At 60.5% G+C, this 21,510-nt stretch overlaps 1 protein-coding gene across 7 annotated transcripts in view; it reads right to left on the bottom strand.

The window, feature by feature from the left end:
- The window catches only part of GRM4 (glutamate metabotropic receptor 4), a 51,701-nt gene extending 32,831 nt beyond the window's left edge, over positions 1 to 18,870 (bottom strand). For 2 of the 7 annotated variants that reach the window (XM_074850330.1, XM_074850331.1), the window contains exons 1-3: positions 13,152 to 13,319; positions 9,331 to 10,113; positions 286 to 502 (exon numbers count right to left, since the gene is read on the bottom strand). In XM_074850330.1, coding sequence (XP_074706431.1) covers positions 286 to 502; positions 9,331 to 10,113; positions 13,152 to 13,226 — 1,075 coding nt within the window. In that variant the 5' untranslated portion in view covers positions 13,227 to 13,319. The other 5 variants (XM_074850332.1, XM_074850333.1, XM_074850334.1 and 2 more) reach the window with 5 other exon arrangements.
- Positions 18,871 to 21,510: the final 2,640 nt, after the last annotated feature.

The following is a 21,510-nucleotide window of genomic DNA, read 5'->3' as shown; positions in this document are numbered from 1 at the left end:
GCACCTTGGGATTGCTGGTCCCGATCCTGGCTGGAGAGTTTGGATCCTTACTGGCCACCACGTTGCCCCTGCGATCAGCAGGGCTGCCCCAAAACCCGCCCCGCCCCGGGGTTGTCCCCCAAACCGTGGCCCCCACCCCTGCTCATGCACCACTAAGACATCCCAGCTCAGGCCAAGAAGCCCAACCAGATGCATCCCTTCATCCCCATCCATTGCCTTTTCTCCTCCAGCCCCAGCTGCTCCAAAGCCCACGGCGAGCTACCATCCCAGGAGAAACCCACTCACCATCCTCCCTGGACTTCTGGATGAAGGCCTCCACACCGCTTTCACCATAGCTGCCCTCAGAGGCCAAGGTGGAGACATAGTTCCACTTGAGGGCTTTGACAATGTCCACCATAGCTTGGGCCTGGTAGGTGTCGGACGGGACAACGCGGGAGAAGAAGTCGTAGCGGCTGTTGTCGCTCAGGTCTGGTGCGGTGGAGGCGTAGCTGATCTGCGGGATCTGGGATTGAGAAAGACAAAGCGTCAGGAGAAAGAGGTGATCTCCGCCCCACTGCGATGCTCTCGCCTTGCCCATGCTCCCAAAGCCCTGCTCTGGAGGAGAGGGAGGTGGAAATCGAGGAAGACCGTGAGTCAGGTGGGAGCACGTGCCACCAGACAGACATGGGATGCGTCACAGCACCCGGGACCAGCACCTTATGGAGGAAGACCATGAAGTGGAGGGTGATCAGCTCTACTGGGTCTTAGTGGGAACCCAAAGGCTTTGATCTGTGACTTTCATCCATAACTGGGCACAGGAGACACAAAACCACCCCGACCCATGCCAAGACACACATCTCTGCGCCCTCCAGTCTGGTCTGAACCCACACACACCAGTGTCTGGGAAGGGGGAAATAAAAACAAGCAGAAAGTACAAAGCTGCTGCTTTACACTGCACGGAAGCGCCACCGAAGTGCCTGGCTGGGCAGAACCCAGCAGGTCAGGAGGACTCCAGGATCTCCTGAGGAAGAACAGAAACCAGCCCCAGGACAGAGCACCACCAGTAAGTCCCTCTGAGGTCCACCAAGGATCTGGGCAGCCCTGGGCTTTGCAGGGAGAGGTTCAGAGCACCCCAAGCTTTCATTTCTGCATGTAACATGCCTGCCTACCTGTCTGCTTTGATCTCCCCTCTGTGCTCCCTGGGTGCCAGCCAGCACAAGAGCTGTGGGTGTCTCTGGGTGCTGCCTGGGTGAAGGGGACCAGCACCACCCAGGGAAAGAAGGAACCAAGCCTTGGCCACGCAGGCTGGCTCAGCCCTTGGAGACATCGGGGTTTGGGGACCACATGAGGCTCAGGGGCACCCAGCAGGACCCCAGAAGGGTTTCCCAAGCATCGGATGTGCCCGGCACGGGAGACACCAAAGAGAAAAACCTTACTTCTGCCATGGACAGCACTGCTAAGGTCTCCCTTTGGTTTCCTGCCCCAGGAAGGACAGATCCAACCCCACCCCGCCAGGTCCTGTCCACCCAAGCCATAAATAAGCCCTTTAAATTAACCAGAGCTGCTGCACTTCACACAGTACATTAGAATGATTTAGCACCGAAGGATCAAGCGATGCTTAACACTTGCACAGCACTTTACATCTCCAAAACACACCACAGATATTAATTTATCTTAAAGATGGAAAAGGCTTATTGAATTATCAAGCCCAGGCTCTCCCCACTAGCATGAAACTCCCTACCAAAGATGTACTGAACACCCAGACAGCCCCATTCATTATCCCCTCGTCCCACACCCAGGCAGGTGCCACAAACCTCTCCCAGGCACAGCCCAACACCTCCCTGGCACATGGCGAGGGCTGGCAGAGCCCTGGCCAAAGCCTGAGTAAGATTTTAAATTTATATAATCACAGGGGCTGGAGCTCAGCCTCACCATGGCCACAGGGCTACAGAGATGGCAACAGTCCTACCTGGAGCCAGCACAGCCTGGGGAAGGGTCTGGCCACCCACTTCCCTCTCATTTCCCCCAGATGCTACTTTACTGCCAGGACAGAGCACAAGGAGGAGGAACAGCCCAGGGCAGCAACGATCCCAAACCACCCCATGCCCTGGTGGCAAGCAGGTGCAGACCAGCAACCCCCAGCTCTTGAAGGTCCTTCCCCCTCTCCTGCTCCCTCTAATCCCATTTAGGAATAATTCAGTAATCACAGTGTGTAGGAGCACAAACGCTGCCAGAGCCTCGGGGAACTGCAACAGATCCTGGTAGTCCTTTGGGCTCAGCAGGCACCTGCGTCGTGCCGGATGGCCAGTTCAGCTCAGGCCTCTCCCATCACCACTCCCCATTAAGCAATTAGCCAATTCCCAGCAGCAGAGACACTTGGGTGGGCTCGATGGGGAGGGGGCACAGGGAAAGTTTGGGGTCTGTGGGGATCCTAGTTCATGTTATAAGATCAAACCACTTTGCTGGGAGCCTGGCTGGGGGGCAGCATCCCAAGGATGGGGAGACTTGTGCTGGAGCCACCCCATGGACCCTCCTGGGTCTCCCAAACCCCACAGGCCACTCCATCCTCAGCCGCTCCTGCTCCCAGGCTGCATCTCACAGTTTTTCCTTTGTTTCTCTGTTATTTTCCCCTCTTCCACTCCCCTCTTTCTCTCTCTCTCTCTCTCTCTATTAAATGCAATACCGGTGTTATAACCCACGACTCCACCTGAATGCTAAAAGGCCGCTGGAAAGGAACAGCCACCCTTCTACCTACCTGCAAAATATAAGATGAAAAAAAGGGAGAGATGGAGAAGGAGTGGGAGAGGGAAAGGAAGGAATCTTTATCAAGGCACAAATAGGATTACTCCCTGTGACAATCTTTGTGCTCCTTTCCGAAGGGCTGTGATCTGCTCGTTGGGTATCTGTGACCGGGAGCCAGGGCATGAGACTCGATTAAAATTCCGCTCAGCAGGCGAGGCGCTCGTCTGGCAATCATTCATCCTGGGGGGGGGACACGGAGGGGGCTGCTCCATGCCTGCTCTCCTTGCCTCCTCCCTGCCTTGCCCGCAGCGGTGCTGGCCAAAGGACAGACACGGGCTCGGGATGAAGGCGATGCACGCCGCGTGCCCACGCAACGAGGGCAAGTGGGCACGGAAAGCAGCGGTGCCCGCGTCAGAGGAGATCTGGGGGCAGGAACACAGCCCTGCCTTTCCCGAGGATCCTTTCCCAGTGGTTTTTTCTTCGCATGGTGTTTTACTTTAACCAGATCCCTGCCTCTTCAGCAGGCCACTGGTGATGGAGAATTCCCAGCTATTCCCGGACCAAGCTCAGACGGCCGGGGCACGTCTGGGTTTAACCCCTGGGATGCCCATCCTGCCCAAACCCCTGCTGGGAAATGAAGCCTAGAAAATACCTGTTGAGCTACAGGCTACAAACTGGAAGTTGTATTTTAATAAACAAATGGAAAAGAGCTCTTCTCTCTCGCTCCTCTGCCTTGGATGGAAGTGAAAATAAAACACCAGTTCCCACATGACCGTTTCATAGACTTCTTCTGCCTTTTTACCTCTCTGCCTTTTTGATCTCCTGGTCTACAATAGCCCAACTCCTGGCACCAGCTATTTTCTCAGATAAAAGACAAAAGTCCTTTTAGGTCCATAAAAGCAAAATGCAGGCAGGGAATTCAAGGTTCTTAGAAAAGCAGAAGGATGCGGTGGGGAGGGGGAGCTGGAAACGTATCTCAGCTACATATTTGGGTACTGGTGATACCTTGTCAGGCTCATTTCCAGCCCGGGATAAACACCACGGTGGTGGTGCGGAAATCAGTGGGACCAGCTCTCCTGCACCCCAAGGCTCCCTTGTCCCATCAAGAGTGGGGAGTAACCCCAGGGCAGGGGGCAAAATCTCCTTCCTCCCTTTTTTTTGAACCAAAAACCAGAGCCATCCAGAAGCACCCCTAACCTGGAAAAATGTCCCTGAGGGACAGAGCAGGTGGGATCTGGGACTGGGGGTGTCATCCTGGTCCCCCCAGCTCCCTGGATCAATGGATCAGATTTGATCAACCTCAAATGCACTGCAAAAGCACCTGGATTTCATACCCATTTCATTAACGCTGGCTTACAAGCTGGTGCGGCGTTTTCTCTACCAGCAGCAGAGAGAATTCCTCCAGATTGGGGAGAATTAGGCAAAGGCAGTGATTTCCGTGCGGCCCCAACTGAGGCTTAAACCATCAATTTGAACATCAGCCTGAGGTGCCAGGAGAAAAGGAGCCGAAAAACAAACAGTCCATTGCACAGCCAGAGCCACACACACCGGTCGGGAGCATCCCCACGAGAAGGGGCTCCTGCCCCAGCCCCGCTGCTCCTCCAGCAGCCCCCCCATGTCAGAAACGGGGTTAGGAGCAGCTAATTCCCTAACCATAATTATCAATTTCATGCATATCTTATGCAAACCTCTGGTTCACTGACAAGATGGAATTGATTTAATTAGAATTTCCATCATTGAGCCATTTGGACGGCAGCTTTTAATTAGGGAGAGCGTCAGGCACCGCAGGGGCTGGAGGAGTGAGGGGGGCTGAGCGGGGATGGTCAGACCTTGTCATGGGAACAGAGCGAGCTGCAGCCTCCGTCCCGCTGTCCCTTCCCTGGGGTTGCAGGATCAGGCCCAGTGCCAAGACAGGATCCAGCCCTCGGCATCTCCTCGGAGAGCAATAAAGATCCCGCACCCACAGACCCTGGGCTGCTTACCAGGTCTCTGTGCCTCAGTTTCCCCCGGCTGAAAATGGGGGGAACAGCTCCTACCTCGCAGGGCAGGCAAATCGCTTGGGTGTCGCGATGCACTGACACAGCATGGAGCTGAGAACAAATTCCTCTGTTTCCCAGCTCCGGTGCCACCAAAAGGCAGCCGCTCCGGGGTGATACACGGCAGCCACGCTCGAGGGGACACAGCCTGGGGCAGGGAGCAACAGATTCCTGACCTGCCCGCTCCTTTGCCATGACTTGTTAAACCGAGCGTGTAAATCAGGCAGCTCCAACGCTGGGGCTGAGGCCGGCGGGGCACGGGCTGCTCAGTCCCCTTCAATAAATCTGGCTCTTGTCAAGAAATAAAGCACCGGGGAGTGCAGCAGCTGTGGGAGGATCTCCCGGCCAGCCCCAGAATGGGCTTACACCAAAACAGCTCATCTGGGGGTGCCAAAAGCCGATGTAAAACCAGCGATGAGAAAGAAAACTTTTTCTTAATTTTCTTAATTGTCCGTGGCTTCCTGCACCAGGGAGGCAGCTCCAGCAGAAAACCCTTGCACTGCCAGAGGGTGGTTGGATTCCTTTTTCCAAACAATCAGCTCCCATCCCAGCCGAGAGCAAAGCACAGGCTGCAGAGCTGCGGATGCCGCCCTTCGGTGTGCTGCTCGCCGGACCTGCCATCCCCCCTGCCTTTGGCCTCCCACTCCTCCTCACCGAGCAGTGCCGAGCCAGGGACCGAGGCTGGAGCCACCACGGCCGGGGGCTGCGGGGCCGGGGCAGCCCAGGGGAGCCAGGCAGCTGCAATTTGTTTTAATAAACCCAGTGAAGAACAAGGAAATGAAGTGGCAGAAGCGGGTGATTAATCAGAGCATCCCCCGGCCGATTTCCACCTTCCCGGCTTCATGAAGGTTATTTACCCACTAAGTGGGGAAGCATGGTGCTGAATGCAGCAGCCCTCCTGTCCCACCGTCCCCAAAGCCTCAGAGCATCCCCAGTAGCGGGGAGCAGACACAAGCCTGAGGGGCTCAGCACCGGGGGCCTGATCCAGCTCTGCACCCCCACCCCGGCTGCAGCAACCTGGCCCCAGGCAGCAAAACCTCATGTGTCTGCAGGTGCAGAGCACCCCCAGCTCCTGCTACACACTTCATGGGCATCATCCTCCGTTACGTGAATTATTCATGACATACAACACCCCTGCGCTAATCGGGCTTCATGTCCCAGCTCTTTTTGGATGGGGTTAAAAAATGCACCGCTAAACCCTGACGCAGCTTTTTGGGGGATCACATTTGCAGGTGACGGACCTGGTTCCTTTTACACCATCATCGCTGTGATGGTTCAGGAGAAAGTGGGTAGAGCTGGGGCTGGAAAGCTAGGAGAAAGGGGTGGGAAGGAGCTGGAGCGTGCCAGAAAGCTCTCGCAGTGACGCCAGAGAGATGCTATCGCAAGAAGCCGAGACTGGGGATTTGGGGGAAGGTTTTTCTGCAAGCAGAGCTACAAGGAGTGACGAAACCAGCTTGGACAGAGGATGCCGCATCTGCAAGTTGTTCCACTGATGTACAGCTTTAATTAGGCAGTGGCATCTAACGAAGGACACGTTATTTATTTATGAGCGACAAAACCCCTGGCAGGGAGGGGCAAGGCTCGCTGCCGGTGGGGGAAGGCTGGTGGGGGTGCGGGAGGGGAGCAGAGCTGGGGCGGGCCGGGATGCTCAGGAGGGAAGCGTGGGATGGGGCGAGGGACCGTGGAGGGGGACAGCATCATCCCAGGGCAGGAACAGCCACCTCCACCAGGCGTATGGTCAGAGGTAGAGAAGGGGGCTGCTCCAAGCTCCCAGGGATAAACAGGGCGGGCTACTGGGACCCCCTCCCAGCGAAGGGCTCTGCTGGGACCCACCCACCGCGGCTGGAGGGGGCAAGGAGCCGTCACTGAAACGCGGGTGGGCACAGGGAGGGGACGGCTCCTGCCCGCGCGCCGATGGGCGCAGGGGGAGCTATGGAAGCTGTTTGCTCCTCGCCTTGTTGGACTTTGAATTGATTTTGTGCCTGTCCAGCTCGCTGGATGTGCTACAACCCTCCCGGAGAACCACTTCAGCAATTTAAAAATCAAAGTACTTAGAGGGCACTTGAAATGCCCCCGCACTTCCCCCCACCTCCAGCTGCCCACGGGGAGGGGGCACCGAGTCCCACCCAGGTCAGGCAGCCCCGGTGCTCCCCCAGCATCGGGAGTGGGGTCCCCTGTTCCGGCTCCCAGCACTTTGCCCCAGCACCCCCTCGCTGAGGGAACACCGAGGGGGACGTCAGCAGCACTCACCTCATGCCACGATGCCGTGGCAGGAGCCAGAGCTCCGGCAAGCGTCATTCCCGAGGGAATGGGCAAAGGCAACCGCCTGCGCAGCGGCGCCCGGGAAGGCGAATGCTTTGCTGAACCTCGGAGTGGAGTCACCCGCGCTTAAAGGTCAGCGGCAGCGTGAAATGGAAGTTGCCTTATTTTCATTTTAAGCATGTCCCTGCCATAAACCCACTATTTGAATAACAAAGAGCGGGAGCAGTTCTCAGGTCACCGCAGGGGTGAAGAGCCCCCGGAGCACCCCCCCCCCGAGCCCCCCGCCACTGCCGGAGCAGGACTGTGCCCAGCGAGGCAGGGTGAGACCCCACATCCCATGGGAATGATGTCCCTGTGCTGGGGACCATCAGGGAGTGCTGGGTGCACCCACACACGGACTCACTGCTGTCTAGGAAGGGTTGAGCTCTGCATCCTCCCCTCCCGGAGGTTTTGAGGTCTCCATCCTTTACCCACCTCCTCCCTGTCTCGTTGGGCTGAGATCAACTCTGGATTTTAAAGCTGCTGGGAACACCCAGGGCTTCAGACATGCCCTTACTGGGCCACCAGCAGCACCAGGGCCCAGGTGCAAGGCTGGGGCATGGGCACATCTGAGCACCCATGCACAGGTCACAGATGCTTTGCCCAAGGATCAAAATTGGATGAGAAGGGGTAAAAAAAAAAAAACAAAAAACCTAGAAATGAGGTAGGTACCCCCCACTCCTCCGACTGTCACTCCCCTGCCTCCTTTCCTGCTGCCTGCCTGCCTCCCTCCTCCTCTCCGAGGCAAGCATTCAATCTTTTTTGTCTCAGCAAATAGCTTTCAAGTTCCTCCCGCTCCCTCTAATTTATATTATTTTAATTATTGAATAGCTCTCTCACTCATCGCCTGGAACATTAACACGTTTTAAAAAGAGGGACCCAGAAAAATCAAACTCCATCAGCGATCTGTTTTTTCTGTCTTCACTAACAGCTTCCAGCCCTCCCAGGAGGGCACCTGGCACTCTCAGCACACCAGGCCGGCGGAGGAAGAGGAGGGGGAGAAAGAGAAAAAGGAAAATGGCATCAGTCCTCCAGAACCGAGGGGTTTTGGTGTGCTGGGAGGGGAGACAGAGCTGAGACCCCGCTCCAGGGGTAGCACAGGGCTCCCACCACCGCTGGGTGTGCGGAGTATTTACATTTCTCCCTGCCATTTGCTGCGGAGGGGGCTCTTGTTCAAACACTCTCTCTAGCCCAGGGACGTTGTTGTGGATAAATAAATGCACAGCGAGGGGGAAAGTAATTATAAACTCCTCAGCTTTCCTGCGGCTGGCATGGAGAGCAGGAGGGAGTGCCAGTCCTCGTCCCACCACAGCCCTGAGCACTCTGTTCCCCCCCTGCACACCCGGCGCCAGTGGGACAGGACAAGTGTCCCCAGGCTGGCTGATGTCCCCTGGGCTGGAGGAGAGCGGTCACAGCTGTCCTCGCACCCCATCGGCAGTAGCTGCCTCCATCCCGGCAGTGAACACAGCAACCCTGCAGGCATTTGGCTACAGTGTGACCTTACATTTCGGGGGTGTAACCCACACCCCCTTATTGAGCCAGCCCCCATAACCAGCGTCAGGGTGGTCTATACTGAAATGCTCCCAACTACCAGCTGCCTGCAGGCAAGTTGAGAGCGTTAGTCCAGCAGTGACAGACACAGTCAGGGAGGTGCCTGGCACATCTTATATGATGACAAAGGGTGTCTTACACCCAGGGTGCTGAGCAGGACAGCCGGGGCCCCCCCAGGCTGACCCCTGGGTGACACTGCTCCCACAGACCAGTCAAGCTCCCTCAAGTAACAGCTGGGGAGGGGGGTGAGGGCTGCACCCCAGAAACCCTCAGGGAGCTCCCAGGGAGGCTGGACCCTCTCCAGCCTCGGAGGTTTTCAACATCCACCACAACCAAGCCCTGAGCAACCCTGTCTGACCCCAGAGACGGGTGCTGAGCTCCCCACAGTCGCTTTCAGCCAAAGTTATCCCACCCCACACCCATCCTCAGCCCACCTCCCCACCCATCCACTGCAAGGCAACCTCCCTCCCGCAGCCCCGCTGACGCCAGGGGCATCAGCATCCCTTCCCTTGCCACGAAGCCGGGGGAAAAGAGACAAAAATCCTCCTAAAAGTATCGTCAGTGGAGGGGGATGGAGGCAGGGATCCCTGGGGACCTGGGGGAGGCAAGTTTTAAAGGCACTGGCTCCTGCCTACCCCCAGCCATGGAGGAAAAGGCACACGTGGAGAAACAGTGTAAAAACACCCACGCTGGCTTCACCGAGTGGTTATTTTTACCCTACCTTGAAGAGCCGCAGGATGTTGGCCACCATGATGGAGACGGAGCTGCCCGAGGCGCCGATGACGCCGACCACCCGCTCCGGTTTGGTGATGATGGGGGGGCCGCCGTTGACGCAGCGCACCTCGGTGCTGTCCTTTTCGATGAGGGCTTGCACAAAGGTCAGCGACTGCTCCAGGGCGTGAGTGTCCCGCGAGCACGTGTCCAGGATGCGGGCGCCCAGGGTGATGTTGGGGAGCAGGTCGGGGTCGTTGTTGATGCGGTCCAGGGCGAAGAGCATGGCCTCCAGGCGATGGATGCCCTTCTCCTTCTTCAGCTCCCCGCAGGCTTTGCCCTCCGCGCCCCGGCTGTGCACGGGGAAGAGCCCCCCGAGCGTGATGTCCCCGTCGATGCGGATGGAGTTCATGTGCGGGTAGCCCTGGCCCTTGGGCTTGGCGGCACCCCCGGGCGCCCACCCCCAGCTCCAGACACTCAGGAGGAGGCAGAAGGAGAGACGCTCCATGCAAAAATAACCCCCGCTCATCGCCAAAGCCGTGCTGGGGCAGAGCTCGCAGCCCAAAACCCGGCGGCGGTCAGGGAGCGAGGCTGGCGCGGGCGGGCGGCATGGCTCCCGGCGGGCTCCCGCTCGTGGCACCGTCAGTGGCTCCCGCCGGTGATGCCGGGCCCCGGGGAGCAGCGGGGGGCCGGGCTGCAGGGGGGTGCCAGGGTCTGCATGGCTACGCCGGGGAGAAGAGGCGGCGACGGAGACGCGAGCCCAGACAAAGCTTCGGGTCCTTCCTCCAGAGCCCTTGGGGGGGGAGACAGGAGGGACGGGGAGAGAGAGAGAGAAAATTAAGCAGGGGTGTGAAGAAGACATCAGCTATTCCAAGCTTTCACTGGGGAGCCCAGCAGAAGTTAGCACTGGGGGTTATTGCAAAAAAATAGATTTGGGATTCACTTGATTTTTGATTCACACCGACAGCTTTGGCTCAGCCCAAACTGCACCCGGGCAGAGGGGCTGGTGCAGGGGCCCCCGGCTCGCTCTGCCCCAAGGAGCAGGACCAGGTTGGTGACCAGCTCGGGGCTGGAGGGAGGCTCTGGGACCCCGTTCCATCCCATCCCCTCTTCAGGGAGCTGCCAAGGTGGGACAGGCCCCAAGACAGTGCTCAGAGGGGGGCAAACCCCACATGCACCCACAGCCCTGGTCCCTGCCTGCCCTAGAGCATCCCCCCTGCCCCAGGGCATGGCTGGGCACGGGAGCCAGGCAGCCACCTTAAAGCTGAGCTTGATTTAGACCCTGAGCTGATCTGGGGAGAAACCTGCTCTTTAAACAGCCCCTCTATCAAGTGGTGAGTCCCCTCCTCTCCTGCTGCACCCACCAGCCCTTTCCTTGTCCCCATCAATGGCCCAGCCAGACACAAGCTCCTGTCCCCAGCAAAGTAGGCTGAGGCTGAATATCCTCCAAAGCCTCATCCCACATCTGCCAGGCACATGCCCTTGGCGAGGATCAGAGACACAAGTCGCCCCCCACCCCCTGCACCACCCAGCTCAAACAAGGGAGGTGCCAAAGGAGCCAGGGGCTGTTTTCCAACAGGCTTTTCAATCACCTGCCCCGAGCCCCCACGTCGTGAGCACCACGCTGCAAACCAAGCAGGCTGGGAGCTGATCTGTGTCTTAAGCGAGAGCCAACACGGCCAGACACTGCCAAAACCCGGCGTTACAGATCTGAATCACTACCCGAAGCATTGCTGCTCCTGCTGCTCTTCCTTCAGGCCACCAATTTCCGAACCAGCAGCTGCTTCCTTGCAAGCATCCGTTATCGACAGCTTCCAGCAGCAAATATCGACAGCACCGAGGGCTCATCCGAGTTGTGGGGGGAGTCTGGTGTTCTGGCTGCCCCAGGCAAGCAACCCGAAGGTCCACTCAAATTCAAAGTGGCAAGGATGGATGGCCAGCTGTGCGCCAAGAGCAGCAGGCTGCAAAAGCCATCGGACCCCAAGCTGGGTACCCAGGGGGGTGGAAGGAAGGAGCGAATGATCCCTTGGGAAACTGAGGGCAAAACTGGTGGTGAAGGCACTGGGAGCGGTGCCTGGGCGGTGCCCACGGACACACGCTGCATCCCAACCCACATCCCAACGTCTCCGGGAGAGCCACGGGGCATCGGTATCCCTGGCACCAGGCACGGCCCGTGGGGAGCATTTTGGCATCACCAGCTGCTCTGCCCAGAGAAGCAGCAATCGAAGAGCAGCCCTGTCCTGCAGCGCAGCATCCTGGTTAACCATCAGACAGCACGGGGTGAGATCTGGTCCTTTCCCCAGGTGGAAAAAACCCACCTGCTCTGTTAACCACCATCTCACCCCGCTGCCCCAGCACACCACTGCCCGCATCGTATCTCGGAAGTGCCGGCTCCTCCCGAGCCAGCGCTGGAGCTGGCAGAGAGGGCTCAGCCCATCCCAGCCCTTCTGTCCCGGCCCCACACCCTCACAGGAGCCTCCTGCTCACAGCTGGGGGGGACCCCAGGGGCTTTTACCTCTCTCCATCCTCCTGCACGCCCCTGTGCCCCCACCTTGTCTCTTTTGCTTTCACCACAGAGCCCCTCAAGTGGGCACAGGGTGCTGCCACAGTCCTGGCCCTGAGATCACTGCAGAACAGCCCTTTGCCCCCCTCCCCACACCCCGGAGCTGCCCCTGCCCAAGCAGCACAGCCTTCTGCCTCAGTTTCCCCTCTGAGCAAAGGCTCTGCCTTGCAGCCCATCCCTGCTGTCTCCAAGCAGCCGCTGATGGATGCTGCGAGAGCAGCACATGATTAATGCAAGGCACCAAAAAAAAGCAGAGGAGAGCCGAGCAGGCAAATGCATTCCCCAAGCAGGATGGGCTGCAACAGCGAGACCAAAGAAACAGCTTAAATTAATCTCAGCTCAAGTGCAGATCCCAGCATTCGAGCCCACGCCTGCTGGGCCAGATCCTCAGCTGGCCCCGAGGGGTGCAGCCCACCCGAGCCGGCCGTGCCAATCCCCTTTACACCATGGAGGAGGTTCCCAGCTCCGCAGCTGCCCCAGCCGGGATGGCCCCTGCCTCAACTCACCTCCATAAATTATGCACATCCCTGCCCGTCGGAGCCAGTTGAAGGCCCATCTCCAAAGCGTTTCTGACAGCCAGGGCTTTTAAGCAACTGGAATTATCCAGTGCCAAGCTCTTTGCTTCAAAAGGCAGGAGCTTGGGAGTGCTGCGGCACGACACCCGCCCGCCTGCTGCCAGGAGAGCCCCCGCTAGCGCAGCCCCGCTCGGATGGGGATCAAGGACAGGGATCAACCCTCCGCACGGTCCCGTCTCCTTTGCAAGAATCATCCGACACATCGGCAGCGGGAGCGGAGCAGGGGAAAGCTCCTGCTACAGCCTGGAAGCGGGTCAGGCTCTGCCCGTGGCAAGGAGGCAGAGGATGGGGAGACCCAGAGATGCTCAAACACCGCAGCCCCCCCACGCAGCCCCGCACCAGCTGAAATCGGGTCATTTCTTGCACCCTCGCCCCTGGAGCTGCGACATTTCTGCCCATCAGAGAAGGTGTGATGGTCACCGTGTGGACACGGTCACAGGAAAATCCTCTGAGCCCACGGCAGCTCCCGCAGAGCTGGCAGTGCCCCCAGAGCCCACAGCCTCTCCCTTTCTTCTTTTAAGCTTTTTCCTCTCTGTTGTCTCCCCTTTGTGCCTCCTTTGATCATATAATCTGAACGAACTGAAGGTAAAAATATCACGGCAGGCAAGAAGAAAGCGCAAATAATGGGGAGGGGAGGGGGGAGCTGGTTTGAATCCCTCACAGAATCATTAGGAGAGATGCAGCCTGAATTACCTGATGAGCCTGTGCTGCAAACGGCCTGAGCGCTCGTCGGGAAGGGGCAGGAGTCGACCACCCCCTTCCCTCCATCACTCTTCACCTGCCCTGAGCATCGCCACAGCCACAAACAAGCCGCTGCTCCCCGCACAACCCAAATCTTGGTCCCACCCGTGCCGGGGATGCAGCCAGCCCTGGGTGGGGCTGGGCGAGCAGAAGCCCAGCACTTACAGCTCAAGGGCAAGAAGGAAGGAAACCCATCCTTCCTCTGAGGTGTGGGACCGGGCTCTGCATCGCCAGGGAGCCCAGCTCTTGCACCTCCCCAAAACAGCTCTTCCACCATGAGGCTGATCCCGCACATCTGGAGGGAGACGCACATCTGGAGGGAGACACCTGCCTACAGCAGGTGCTTGTGGAGCGGGGAACAGCCCTACCCGCGTGCTACGGGCAGGGAGGGGATGGAGCTGCCCTCCTGCTCCATCTGCTCTGCTCCACAGGGGCAGCACTGCCCCGGGGGAAGAAATATTTGCAGATTTGCAAGGTCAGGTGCAGGTATGCACCCCCGCGGGTGGTAATAAATGGGGTGGGGTAAATGCCCAGTGCATTTATCACAGTGCCAAAGGAAGGAGCAGTGCTGCTTCCTCCCGCTTCCCACAAGCACGTTGTCGGTGAGGAACAAGCTTTGCCATCGCCCTCATCCCAGCCAACGCAACAGCCAGATCCACGATCCGGAAAGCAGCACAAGGACTAATCAAACCGAGCGGATCTCCAGACCCCGGGCACAGGCCCTTGAGCCAGACTGACCTCTAGAAGTGGGTGCTGGGGAGAGCCAAGGCGGTCAAGGGCAGCGCTTGGCTCCTGGGCTGCGCCCCTGCCCTGCGGGTCCCCAGCACCCCAGGACACGGGGCTGGCCCTGCAAGGTGGCATCCTGCCCCCCTCTAGTGGTGGCCGTGCCACCGAGCCACCGGCCAGCACCAGCATCGCCACCCACCGCAGCACCTGGATGGGGCAGGGCGAGGGGCTCAGCTGGGCAGGAGAAATCAAACACCGATTAAAAATTCCCCTGCGCTGCACAGAGCTCCTGCTGCAAAACCATCGCCAGTGCCCGGAGCAGGGACCGTGTCTCGGAGACAAGGACTGGCCATCCCAGGCTTCACCTCTGCAGCTCCTTCCATGCATCCCTGCAAGCACCGCACCGGCTGGGGCCACAGTGAGACACATCGGCACCCACGGGGCCACAGTGAGACACAACCCGGGCTCGCCACGTCCCGCAGAGCCCAGAGATGCTCACAGGCGCTGGGATGTATCCCCAGCCGCATCGCCAACGGCTGCCACTGGACACACGGCCCGGACACACGCGGGGGTCTGCACCCCAGGGCTTTGGAGCCGAGGCCAGCGCTCCCAGTCACTCCCCAGTTGCTCCCCAGGGCTGGTGCATCTCCAGGAGAGGCAGCTGGACCCCCCCCTGCACACATCGCATGGGTTTTGTTCTCAAAATTTCCCTTCCCCAGCCTGGTGTTGCTGCAGTCCCAGGAACAGACAGCCCAGAGGGACCCCCAAATCGCAGCAACCGATCCCGAGAGAGCTGTCTGCCAGCCTGACCCCCAGCCCCGAGGCCAGAGGAGACCCGGCCCATCGCAGCTGCGCAGCACAGCGGGGCTCTTTGCTGGAGCCCCCCAGACCTGCCCCTCGATACAGGGATTTTGCAGCAATGAAAAAGCTCCTTCAGGGAGGGAAATAAATAAATACAGAAAGAAACGGCCCATTTCTCTCCCTCGTTTCGCTCCCTGCAAGCATCCCAGTCAAAACCAAGTCATTTTACTGCCATTAGCTCCGTGGAGCCTGTGCCGCTGCAGGCAGGCGAGTTCACGTCTTGTGCCATCAACCCAAGCGCCAGCTAAGCGCTAATCACCGCAGCTTTATCGCAGCTTTATCGCAGCTTTATCGCCACTGGCAGCGGGCAAAGCCGAGAGGCGAGTTATTCAGATCCCAGCCAGGGCTTATCACAGGGTGGACCGAGCATCCCACCCCTCTCCGAGCAGAGCCCGCTCCCACGGACCGCAGAGCTCTGCCGTCGGCCGTGCAGGACCTGTTGGCTCCCAGTTCAGAGCCAGGACACTCACTGGTTTTGCGCTGAGCCCACCCGGTTGCATCAGGGCTTGTTAAATCAGGCTGAGCTGGTGACACGGACCAGGGGATGAAGAAATAAGGAGCCTGCACCCAGCACTCACCTGCACGAGCCCATCCCTGGCTGCCAAGGAGCCGACCACCTACCAGTCCACCACCAAGGAGATCTCCCCAGCCCAGCCCCGGCACTGGGAGGGCTGTGCCGGCTTCTGCCACACCGGCTGCCGTGAGCTGGCTGGCATCTTTTTGAAAATCAAGGCCGTTTCTTTCCCCACCTGCTATTCCTTCGGCAAGCGGGGCCAGCCGGCACGCAGCACAATATCCCAATTAGTGCACGCTCGCTCTTCCCCGCTTGCAAGCGATTACAGGGAACTTCGCTTTGGCTCCTGGTTTTTTTAATTGCAAGAGCTCCGTGAAGTACAGCAGAATTTAGACGCGGAGGGAGGGGACACCAGGTTAAGTTATCTCTCGACAGGCAAAACCTTAAGTATTCAGGTCAAGTACTCCAGCGTTCGCTAAGAGGAAAAGCAAGGCCACGGCTCGGCAGGCAGCAGTGAGGAGAGACCCCAGATTTTACCATCAAAACCCACCCGATGCGCTGCAAGACGCAGACCCCTGCCCCAGCAATCCCTCGATCGATGCACGAACCGACACCACGACACTTGCATAAGCCCAAGCCAGGGTGCCAACTCGACCTCTCTGCAACCGGGTCCTGCCAGCGCCTGGCTCAGAGCCCCACAGGGGGTTAAGCCGGGTACCACCACCCTCCTCGCTGCCCCAGAGCATCCCCAGAAGGATGCCGAACTCCAAAGAAAAATGCTCCCGCTGGGCACAGATCAGACCCAGGGAATATTTATCATGCGCTATATATAAATAAATATATCTCCTTAACTGCAGGCAAGCTCTCTTCTTCCCCTCGCTGCCCACTGCCAAGCAGGCCAGGGCTAATCCCTCACTTCGAAGGATCGGACGGTGCTGCGAGGGGAAGGCAAGCAGGATCCGGCCGCGGAGCAAGCGGTGATGGCAGCGGCTCACCTTGCGGGAGGCAGCACAGGTCTCTGCCGGCAGCCAGCACGCACCGAGCTCCAGCCGGGAGAGGCCGGAGGGAGGGAGGGAGGGAAGGAGCCGGCGCTCATCCCCGCTCCTGCCACGTGCAGCAAAATCCCGCAATTAATTTTTGATCACCTTCTGCAAATTGGGATGGCGCTGGCTCGGAGCAAGAGCACAGCCTGGCTGCCGGTCCCCAGCGGCGCCCGCGACACTGCCCAGCTCCCCATCACACCTACACCCCGAGACCACAGTCTGGCAGCATGAACCCCTGCCTGTACCCAGCCTGGGAAAGCCCCGGTGGGGGTAGAGAGCCCCGTCCTGAGCCAGGCTTTGCGCAGGGCCACCCACAGCACGGGGCACAGGGAACGGGACCATCCCACAGAGGAAACCCCTCCATTAGCCGCGAAGCTCGAAAGGAAGAGACGGTGCCCGCAGCGGGCGCGAAGCCGGGGAGGGCGGCGGGAGCGGGTTCGCGTACGTTATAATTAGGACCTGCCACATCTTCAAGCCGTTGCCTTTCTGGGAAGAGCTGGAAGGGGGTGGCTGAGCTGACAAATCCATCCTCCTCCTGCCTGATGCCAAAGTTGAAGCACGTGATGCTCTTTTTTGGGGAGCCGGCAGGCTCCTCCGCAGGGCGACGCTGGCCCTCGGGATGCAGGGATGGGCCACGGCTGTACCCGAACTTCAGATCCCGACGTAAAATCCCCTTGAAGCTCCCCCTCTGCTGCCCTGACACCCCGGGGTGCAGCTCAGCACCACCAACCCAGCGCCTGCTGCCCTCCCCAAAAGGGGTTTGCCTGGACCCCCCCAGCCTGAGGCAGCTGGAGCCCACAGCTGCCCGCAGAGACCCACCACCCTTGCCGTAGCCCCCGGCCCTGCAGCCCCCCAGCTCGGCCAGCCTGGCCGAAAGCCGCCAGGATTTCTGCACATCCCATCGGAGCGCGGCTCTCGGCAGCAGGTCACAGGGAGGAGGGTCTCCCCCCAGCTCTCCCCCCAGCCACAGCCGTGCCCAGCACGTCCCCCCGCACCCCCCGCCCGCTGCCCTGGTGCAGATAAAGCCCTGCTTACAGAGAGCAAAGGGAAAGAAGAAAATGAGCTTTTTTTTTTTTTTTTTTTCCCTTTCTTTTGGCACTTCTCTTGGCATTTTCCCGAGCTCCTCGCTGCATTCAACAGATCAGCTCAGTTCTCTCCCTCCCTGAGCCCTGCCTCGGTGAGCAGCCAGTGACGGTGAGCTCCCCCGGTCACCCCAGCCCCACTTCGTGCCATCCCCCCGTCAAGCCCCAAGCCAGAGGTCACCGGGCAGCGGCGATGGCAGTGACTCACCCCACAGCCTCTCCGTCACAGCCGCCGCTGAAGGCAGCGGGCATCCCCCCCCCCTCAAAGCCCGAGGCAGCCCACAGAAAAATAACCCGGCTGGCAGAGCACGGCCAACTCATCACACCAGGAGGAGGAGGAGGGTGGCAGGGCTGAGCCTGGGCAGGCGGTGGGAGAGTTCTCCGTTTTTTTCCCACGGCTGCCAACTTCCCCAGCGGCTCCCGGAGCCACGCAGATCCGCTCCTTCCCAAAAACCACCGAGAAGCGGGAGAACGCTCCGGAGAGGAAAACAAACCTGGGAGCGTGTGTCTGCACCCAGAGCCGGGCTCCCTGCCCCAAACCGGGGATGCCTCCGCGGGGTCACTCACGCTCTGGGGAAGGGTCTTACCCCCCAGAACCCCTCCAAGCTGGAAGGGGCAGCCCCCTCCCCGCTGACCCGGGGCAAAGCACCGGCTCTGCCCCCCCTGCCCTGCCCTGCGGCGGGCTCTGCGGGCCCTGCCCGCTGCGGCGACGTGAGGGCACCCACCCGCCTGCGGCTCGGCCCCAGCCCCTGCCCCGAACCCCTTTTTGCAGCCCCCCCTCCAGCTGGATGAGCCCCCCCACCCACCCCCAGCTCCCTTCCCGTAGCCCACTCCGGGGTGATGGGCACCTCTGGGGACAAAGGTGACAGGCTTGGGGACTGGGGAAGGGGGTGTCCTCCCCCCCACACCAGTGCACCCCACGGCGGGATGCGGTGGGGTGTGGGCGGTGCTGCGGGGGGGCGAGGGCAGCGCTCCGCAGCCCCACAACCATGAGGGGGAGAGGGGGGAGCCGCCGCGGAGAGGTGGGGGGCAGCCGGAGAAGGGAGGGGGGACGGGCTCAAGGAGGGGGGCTCCCTGCTGCAGCCCCCGCTGTCGCAGCCCCCCCCCCTTAAACAAAAATAATAAGGAAAGGCGGAAAATTTGCTGGAGCGTTGCGGGTATGGGGGGGGTGGGAGGTAGAGGGAGGGGGGAAGGAGCCGGGCTGCAGGGAGGGGGAGGAAGGGACACCCCAGCCCCTCGGGGAAGGTTTTGGGGGGACCGGGCGTCCCGGGGATGCTCCGCGCCCCTCCCGCGCCGCCCCGCACTTACCCGCGGGCAGCGCAAAGTTGGCGGCGCCGCCGACCCCGTCTCCGCCCGCGGCCGCTACCCGGTGCCGCGATCCGGCTCCGGCCCCGGCGGGGCGGGGGCACCCCGGGGGGGCCCTGCGGCATGCGGCGGGGGCAGCCCCCGGCCCCCCCCAGCCCCAGCCCCAGCCCCGGCCCGGGGAGCCGAGCGAGCCGCAGCCGGGCGGGACCCGCCGCGCTCCGCAGCCGCGACGAGGAGGAGGAGGAGGAGGAGGAGGAGGAGGAGGAGGAGGAGGAGGAGGAGGAGGAGGAGGAGAAGGAGGAGGAAGAGGAGGAGGAGGAGGGCCGGGGCCGGGGAAGTTTTGCATGAAGAGGCGCTGGGAAGCCCGCCGCCGGCGTTGCCAGCCTTTTAAAGCACTAGCGCACCTCGGCGGGGGGGCGGCGGGGGACCCCTCCGGCTGCTCCCCGGTTCCCGGTTGCGGGGGGAACGGCTGCAGCCCCGCAAGCCCCCTCCGCCCAGCAGAGCCGGGCTGCAGAAGCCCTGGGGAGGGGGATGGAGCCGGCCCCTCTCATGCCCTGCTGCCCCCAGCACCTCTCCCCGCCCGGGCTCTGCATCCAGACTTTATTTTGCTTGTGCTTGTCCTTCCCTCCCTGCCCATCACCTACAGCCGTCACCGCGGCCAGCAACACGGCAGCAGGACTGACGGGTGCCTGGGCCTCCAGACCCCGCCGTGCTAAAGACCTTCCTGCAGGTCACATCCTCTGCTTTCAGCATTTGCAGAAGCGGAGGCCCACGGCAGCTCCCACGGGTGCAAACGCCTTTGCCGAGCCCTGCAAGGATCAGGGTGCGTGGCGCGGGCAGGGGATGGGTGCCCCACGCCAAGCTGCTGCGAAGCTCTGGCTCCCGCTGCGTGCACTAAGAACCAACCCCAAATTTCCCCTCCCCATGGTGGGAGCAGCTCCCCGGGGCAGCGACGAGGGAGGAGGCTCATCACCCCCAGCCGTTGCCCTTCTCTTAAAATGATGCCAACACCCCACTTCGCACACGTGCCCGCGGCCCACGGCTTGTGCATCGCCTCTTTGCGCTATCAAACCACCCCCCCAAGCCCCAGCAAGCTCCGAGGAGCCCATCGTGGTGTGTCGATTCATCAATCCAGAGAAAACACAGCCCCCTAGTAATGGCCATTGACACATTAACTGCTCCGATCCATCATGGTAATGACTGCGAGATAATCGGTCACCGGAGCGATTAGGGAATACACCTGCCAGCACACGGGGCTGCGAGAGCACCTGGCCTGCGCATGGACCCCAGTCCCTGCACACAAAATGGGGGGTCTGGCGGTGGGGAGGGCTTTCTGCAGCTCCACCTGCCCCTCTGAGCATCAAAAAGCAAAGCCCAGCCCTTCCAACACCCATTTCCAGCCTTGGCTTCCCTAAGGGTTGATTTGTGTTGCTCTCTTGGAACAGCAAAACGCCAGCCCCGGCGTGGGGTCAGCCAGGCCCTGGGCAGGGAGAGAGCTGCTGCGAAGGGCCCGGACCCTGCCCCTCGCCCAGACCCTGGTTAGGAGCCTGGAGATGAGCTGGATTTCCAGGAGCACTCAGGATCGCCCGGCTCCCAGCACAATGCCCTGGTCAGGCCTTTGAAGGAGCTACGTGCTCTCCAGAGAGATGCACTTGCCTGAAAAGCTGGCCAGCCGCCCTCCTGCCATTAAAATAAGTGGTGGTATTCCAAGGGATTCAGATACTCACGGGATCATGCCCGGAGCGCTGTCTCCTGTGGAGAGACCAGGCTGTTGCAGTGATTTCGTTTACAGTGAGAGCCGAGGCGGTTCTCGTTGTTATTCTGCTCTGGTGCAGGGGAGGGCAGCCCAGGGAGGGGGACAGCCCGGTCCAGCCCCCCCATGAGTGCACACACACGGGGTGCAACCCTCATCCACTCCAGGAATCGAAGCAAAGGGACTTCTGCGCTGTGGCTGATGGAGAGGGGACATGAGGATGGATGGTGGTGACAGCCCAGCTCTTAGTTGCCATCTGCCCCACCAGGAACCACCTCCTGTCCCCGAGCATGGCTCCAGGGCAGCAGCTTCTTTTTGGGGGGGTCTATGACTTATTTCCAAAAGGCTCTCGGAGGGGCAAGGACTCGCCTGGGCCCTTCAGCACGGGGAGGAGAGCAGCCGGTGGGGGATCCAAACATTGAGGAGCCGCGTTGTCCCCACCACTGGCAGCAGCTGAAACACCACAACAGAGCTGGGAGAGCCCCCTGGGACCCAATGAAGGACCCACATTTGGGATCACCAGGTGACCCGAGGGGGCTGTTTGGACTGGCATGATGTAGGGCAGAGAGTCATGGACAGGAAGGGGTCTGCACCCATTGGTGCCCAGGGCCACCGAGTCTCTGGGAGGAGAGGAGCCCCCCGCCTGCCCCAAGCCCCAGAGAGCCTCGGGGCACACCAGAGGCACCAGCCAGCGCCCCAAGCTTGTGGATCACCCACAAGCCAGGACTGCAGGGGCTCCAGCCACCATGGGATAAGCTTGGCACAAATCCTTTCACCAAAAGCAGCTCTTGGAGGCATCCTGAGGTCAAGCTCTCTGCTCCGGGTCTGGTGAAGCCCTCAGCTCCCAGGGGATTTCTAAGACACGTGCTCTGCCTTCAAGGAGAAAGAAGGGCACCCCGCTCACAGCGTGGGGTCCCGCAGCACTGGGGCAGGGCTGTGCCCCCAGGCCAGCCTGCTCTGCTTTGCCCAGGTCCCAAAGAATCGCTGGGGGAAGGTGTCTGGGCTAAATTACACAGAAGTTTGGACT

Source organism: Strix aluco, chromosome 25 (assembly GCF_031877795.1).
Source record: "Strix aluco isolate bStrAlu1 chromosome 25, bStrAlu1.hap1, whole genome shotgun sequence".
Classification (NCBI taxonomy): domain Eukaryota; kingdom Metazoa; phylum Chordata; class Aves; order Strigiformes; family Strigidae; genus Strix; species Strix aluco.
The sequence above is the reverse complement of the archived record's forward strand: the minus strand, read 5'-3'. Positions and strand labels throughout refer to the sequence as shown.